The following is a 5,484-nucleotide window of genomic DNA, read 5'->3' as shown; positions in this document are numbered from 1 at the left end:
AACTTGTAAAGAGAAATATCTCTGAGTTGACCTTGTTCATGTGTTCCACTGGCCTTTGTAATGACATGACCTAACTGCATAAACTCTGCAAATTGTTGCTAAAGGTGCCTCAGAAGAAAGAACATTTTCTGCATTGAGAAAGATTAAGACATTTCACCGCAATGCTACAGGACAACAGCGCTTGAGCGGTCTTGCTCTGATGTCCATTGAAAAGCAGATGCTGCACCAACTGAAGACATCTGACAGCTTCTATGAGAAGGTCATAGACGAGTTCACTAAAATGGATCGGAGAATGAATTTCATTTATAAATAAGATTCGCTTGCATTTAAAGCGACACCTGCCATAGTGTAAATTCTTAAGGCCTTTGCACACTGAGTCCGAAATTCACATGCGAAACTTTAGCACGTAAAAAAAAATTCGACCTCACGTTATGGCAATCACGTTTACACACTGCCTCCGAAACTTTCATCCATCATAAAAATATTCGGATCAGGTTCGATTTTCTGCGTTTTTCGCATCCATGGCACGCATTTTGAGAGATGTTTTGACAATTCAGAGACAATCCAGAATGCCATCTGACAAGTTGATCCACGTCGTCTACAGCACAAAACAGTAGCACTGTATGACAAACAAAGTGCGGAATACAAAGAGACAGAATACAAAGCATCAACCTGAGCCACTGACATCCTGAAGTAAACTTTGAAAGCTAGGGATAATCACACAGCTCCTTGATGAGGTGGAACTCTCCTTTCTCTCTATGCAATCTTGGGATTGGATGGACCCAAAATTTCTTCTTTCTTTTTCTCTTTTTAAGTGGAGAGAGGACAACTAAATCATGCTCAATGCTTGAAGACTTCATTTTGTATTGTTTTGCGTTTTTTTCTTTTCTTTTTTTTTTCACAACGGATACATTAATACGCATCGGACTCAGTGCAAGGTTTCTGTGTGTGACAAATTTTTAGGATCATGAACACGAAAAAAACACATGCGAAAATTTTGGACTCAGTGTGCAAAGGCCTTTAGTTGTCTGATTTAGATCTCATTTGAGTGCGTTCGCCTATGCGTCTGTACTTTTAACAAAAAAGAGTATTACAAGTAATAGAGTAGCCTATACAAGAAAATACATGTAATAAAGTTGCACAGTAAGGGGACTTAGTAAAAGTTTTAACTTTTTCCTTCATAGAAAATCAGATTGTTCTTTCTTTCTTGAATAATGTAAACAAGGGTTTTTACAGGAAAACTTAGGCTACATTTGCGAACATGGAATTTTGCCATTAAAAGAATAAAATTTATACAAACCTGAATGTGCTTGTCTACACTTCTCCAAAAGACCAAATAATAAATGCTCCCGTAACAACACAAATTGGCCATAGCCTTATGAGGCTTTCACACAAGATGCGGAATGCGCTGCGCTATGAAACCCATTTATTTTAATGGCTTGCGCCGCGCCGGGACAGTTTGTAACTGTGTTGACCAAAGCGGATGCGCAGCGGAGCGCACCATTGGCGAGCTTGCGCGCACGCCACGGTCAAAGTTCAAAATAGTTCAACTTTTGCCGCTGCGCTCTGTGACGATTACCCACGCAACCAATTGAAACGGGGCATCCAAACAAGCACAGAAATTGAAATCGATGAACAGGTGATACTCTCCATGTCGGAATTTCCAGAGTTATGCAATTCAAGTTTGCAATCGGGAGAAAAGCTGCTGATCAAAAGGTGGAACAACAATCAAGTGACTAGACGTATAGACCTGCCACTAAAAGTTTTGAAAACTTCACCTACTTTGCTCTGGCCAATGTAGCGCAAATCGCTTTATATCTGAAGGGCTGCGCTGAACCCAGCGGCGAGCGCAGCGTATTCTGCGCCCTGTGAGAAAGGGCCATTAGGGTGACCACCCATCCCGCCGTGTCCCGCATTTCAGTTATGTCTGTAACCTATTTCATCCCTGAAATTACAATACCGCAGTAAAAAAAATATAATAAAAATTGTGACTGCCATTCAAAAATCTATTTGTGCATCCCTCATGTTCTAGCTGTGAAAATAACCAACCAACCAATGCAACCATAGAGAGAGGTTTTCCCGCTGATGACAACTGAGTGGACAGCGCAAAGGAAATTTAAGTGCGGGCCTCATCAAAGGAAGTAAAAATGGGATCTCACATACTGGATAAAAACCCCAAGAGCTGTTCAAAGCTGCCCAACTTGATGATTTAAAGCATACAATCATCCAACCTATTGCGTTATTATAATGACAAATGTCGAGAGTGCATTATTGTAACATGAGAGCACATCAATTGCGCAAGCAGGCTCACACTTGGATTCCGTTCTCAAAACTGGACACGTGCTCACTCCAGCTCAGATATTATTACATCTTAAACTTTGTCCCCCTGCATGTGCACCAGTGAATCTAGATTTGTCTTCTCTCCAGGATTTAATGTTGTCAGAAGCGCAACTTTATAGTGTGGGCACCCACTGGCAGAAACATTAATTGGCTCACAGGCCTATGCCAAGTTTGCCACCGAATGTAAATCAGTACTTACATAGCATACCAGTAGTACATTTATCTGTCTCACACGTATCCCACAAAATCACATCTGCATACGGTTTAATGGTTGGTTTTGTGGTTACGTCACAGGGAAAGAGGGGGGTGGATGAGCACTCAGCACAACTGGTAAAAAAAAGTCACCACTCGCCACTGCCACATAATCACTTATTTTGACTGCAAAATTTGATTGATAAATATGATATCATGAGTGTTTCAAAGCAAGCATTGTTGGGGAAATATTCATGAAAATATTAGGAAAATAAAATGCCACAATGTCTCTTTATTTTCTTATTTATGTAAGATAACAAGATACAAATCAAAGATCAGTAACAAATTACACTTAAAAGCTATTATTTATATTACACGTTTACTACTTTAAAAAAACACTTTTGAGTCACATGTGAGATTCATGGGTCCTGTCATTCTCAGTGCTGAAAATGTTTTATTACATAGTTACATTTATAGACTCAGTCTTTTATACAGTAATCTATTTCAAATTTTTAAACACAGTCTTTTTTAATACAGGTTCATATGTTAATGATTCTTCATTATTTCATCTTAATTCATACGCTGAAGTTTCAGAATTATTGGAATCACATTCTGCAAAGCTCTTGTTCTCTTAAGGGAAACAGTAGGAAACCACTGAAAGTGTTGACGTTATTCTGGTTATCAAATATCCTCGTGCCAGACCAAAGCCTCACATAGACAACATCTCCAACCTCCAGGATCAACACAACTCCATTTGAGGAGTTTAACGTACCCTGAGCCTGACTATCATGTGCTACAACCACCTGCTCTCCATTCTTATAAAGGGATGCAGTTGCTGTAGCTCCACCATGACCAAATACTGAGATTCTGAACATGTACGCTCCTTTCAGTGGGGCTGTGAAAATACCTGAATCAAATAACAAGAGATACAGAATCAGCTGTTTCCTGTATGATTGCTCAATTACCAAACACACTGTAATAGTTTTTAAAGATGGCAGATCATTTAATTCTCTTATACACATTACACAACTGCAGAGAGGTCTGAATGGAGCAGAAGGGTTTATGACTCCATTTCATTGATAATTACCTGTAACTGGGTTGTAGGCGTTCCCTATGTTTGTGAAGATGTTCTTGTAGGTTAGTGTGATTTCAGTGGTAAACGGTCCAACATATCCACTGCCAGATTGCATCAGTCCAGCTGAAAAAGCTATTTCTCTGTCTGTTATTGAAAAACATAAGCAATATTGTGATATATTACTGTATTACATTGAGAATGAATACACTGAATTTAACATCATTCAAACACACTTTCACCTCTATTTTCCTTTTTCAACTCCACTTGACTGAGTAAGATTTTAAATTTCTGTGAAGGAATAAAGATCCTTTTAAATGACATTTATACTACTAACTGTAAATAAACAATTTACACAATACACACAACTTTACACTAACATTTACACTATGCAATCTATTTTTCTTGAGGATTATTGATAAAAGAGTGAATATTTTGGTGAGGTACCATCATTTTTCTTGTTCATCTCATCCCTCAGTTGCATCTCTAAAGCTCTGATGTTTTCTTTCTGCTCTGTAACGGTGGCGGTCAGTTCTCTCAGTGCTGCATGGATGTCAGGGGAAGCACAGATCACAGTATTGTTGGATGTCAGTTGAAGCTTCAGCTCTCAAAGTGTCTGTTTGAGGTGGATTCTGTCTTCCTTCCTCAGAGCTGATCTGTTGACTGATCTCATTCTCATTGAGTCCTCCATCTACCTGCTGCTGGACGACAAACACAAAGGTTTCCAACAGCAGCAGTATACATACTAAAGCCTTCATTCTTCACTGATGTTTGTTTCCAGCTCTTGCTCTGTCATCCTCTCATGTTTCTTTTATAGTGTCCTGATTTAATGTTTTGTACATGACCTATATTGCTTCAGATAAAGAAAAGTAATTAAAGTTGATTATGAATCATAAACAAAGGGATGTTGCAGGCCCAATAGAAGTTTATCTCTTTATCCTCTCTCAGCAGTCGGAAAGCTTATAGCTATAAAATCACAGAAACCTCTGGTCGTGTGAATAGATTGTCTTATCTGCACGCTAGCTCCTGGGTTGATTCCAGGATTTTTTAAATGGGGGGGAACCAGTCTGAAGGGCTATGGGAAATCAGAAAACTGAAAATAAATATTGGCTTAGAAAACATTAAGCACAATAACAATATATTGCCAAAAGTTGTGGGACGCCTGCCTTTATGTGCACATGAACTTTAATGACATCCCATTCTTAATCCATAGGGTTAAATATGGAGTTGGCCCACTCTTTGCAGCTATAACAGCTTCTACTCTTCTGGGAAGGCTTTCCACAAGGTTTAGGAGTGTGTTTATGGGAACTTTTGACCATTCTTCTAGAAGTGCATTTGTGAGGTCAGGCAGTGATGTTGGATGAGAAGGCCTGGCTCACAGTCTCCGCTCTAATTCATCCCAAAGGTGTCTATCGAGTTGAGGTCAGGACTCTGTGCAGGCCAGTCAAGTTCCTCCACACCAAACTCGCTCATCCATGTCTTTATGGACCTTTCTTTGTGCACTGGTGTGCCGTCATGTTGGAACAGGAAGGGGCCATCCCCAAACTGTTCCCACAAAGAGCATGAAATTGAAAATGAAATTGTCCAAAATGTCTTGGTATGCTGAAGCATTAAGAGTTCCTTTCACTGAAACTAAGGGGTCAAGCCCAACCCCTGAAAAACAACCCCACACCATAATGCCATGCTTGAATTCACTGAGCTCCTGAGAGCGACCCATTCTTTCACAAATGTTTGTAGAAGCAGATGCGTAGATGCTTGATTTTACCTAAGAATTGCTTTAATGTGGCTTTTGAATGTTGTTTTAGAATATTGCGTGTTGGAATTTCAGTGAGTAAAAGAGTCATGTCTATTCTCAGATCTATGGTATATAAAAGCTATTC

General features: G+C 39.5%; 1 protein-coding gene across 2 annotated transcripts; it reads right to left on the bottom strand.

The window, feature by feature from the left end:
- Positions 1-2,815: 2,815 nt before the first annotated feature.
- Positions 2,816-4,393, bottom strand: LOC137024073 (complement C1q-like protein 4). 2 transcript variants are annotated; one of them, XM_067391236.1, is made up of 4 exons: positions 4,052-4,393; positions 3,847-3,895; positions 3,620-3,751; positions 2,816-3,439 (listed from the first exon to the last, which is right to left on the bottom strand). In XM_067391236.1, exons 1-4 carry the CDS (start codon positions 4,055-4,057, stop codon positions 3,138-3,140), a joined length of 489 nt encoding a protein of 162 aa, XP_067247337.1. In that variant the 5' UTR covers positions 4,058-4,393; the 3' UTR covers positions 2,816-3,137. The 2 variants fall into 2 exon arrangements, with proteins under 2 accessions (XP_067247337.1, XP_067247338.1); XM_067391237.1 differs by lacking the exon at positions 3,847-3,895.
- Between the last annotated feature and the right edge of the window lie 1,091 nt (positions 4,394-5,484).

This window comes from Chanodichthys erythropterus, chromosome 8, assembly GCF_024489055.1.
Source record: "Chanodichthys erythropterus isolate Z2021 chromosome 8, ASM2448905v1, whole genome shotgun sequence".
NCBI classification, from domain to species: domain Eukaryota; kingdom Metazoa; phylum Chordata; class Actinopteri; order Cypriniformes; family Xenocyprididae; genus Chanodichthys; species Chanodichthys erythropterus.
This window is presented reverse-complemented; position numbering and strand designations above follow the sequence as displayed.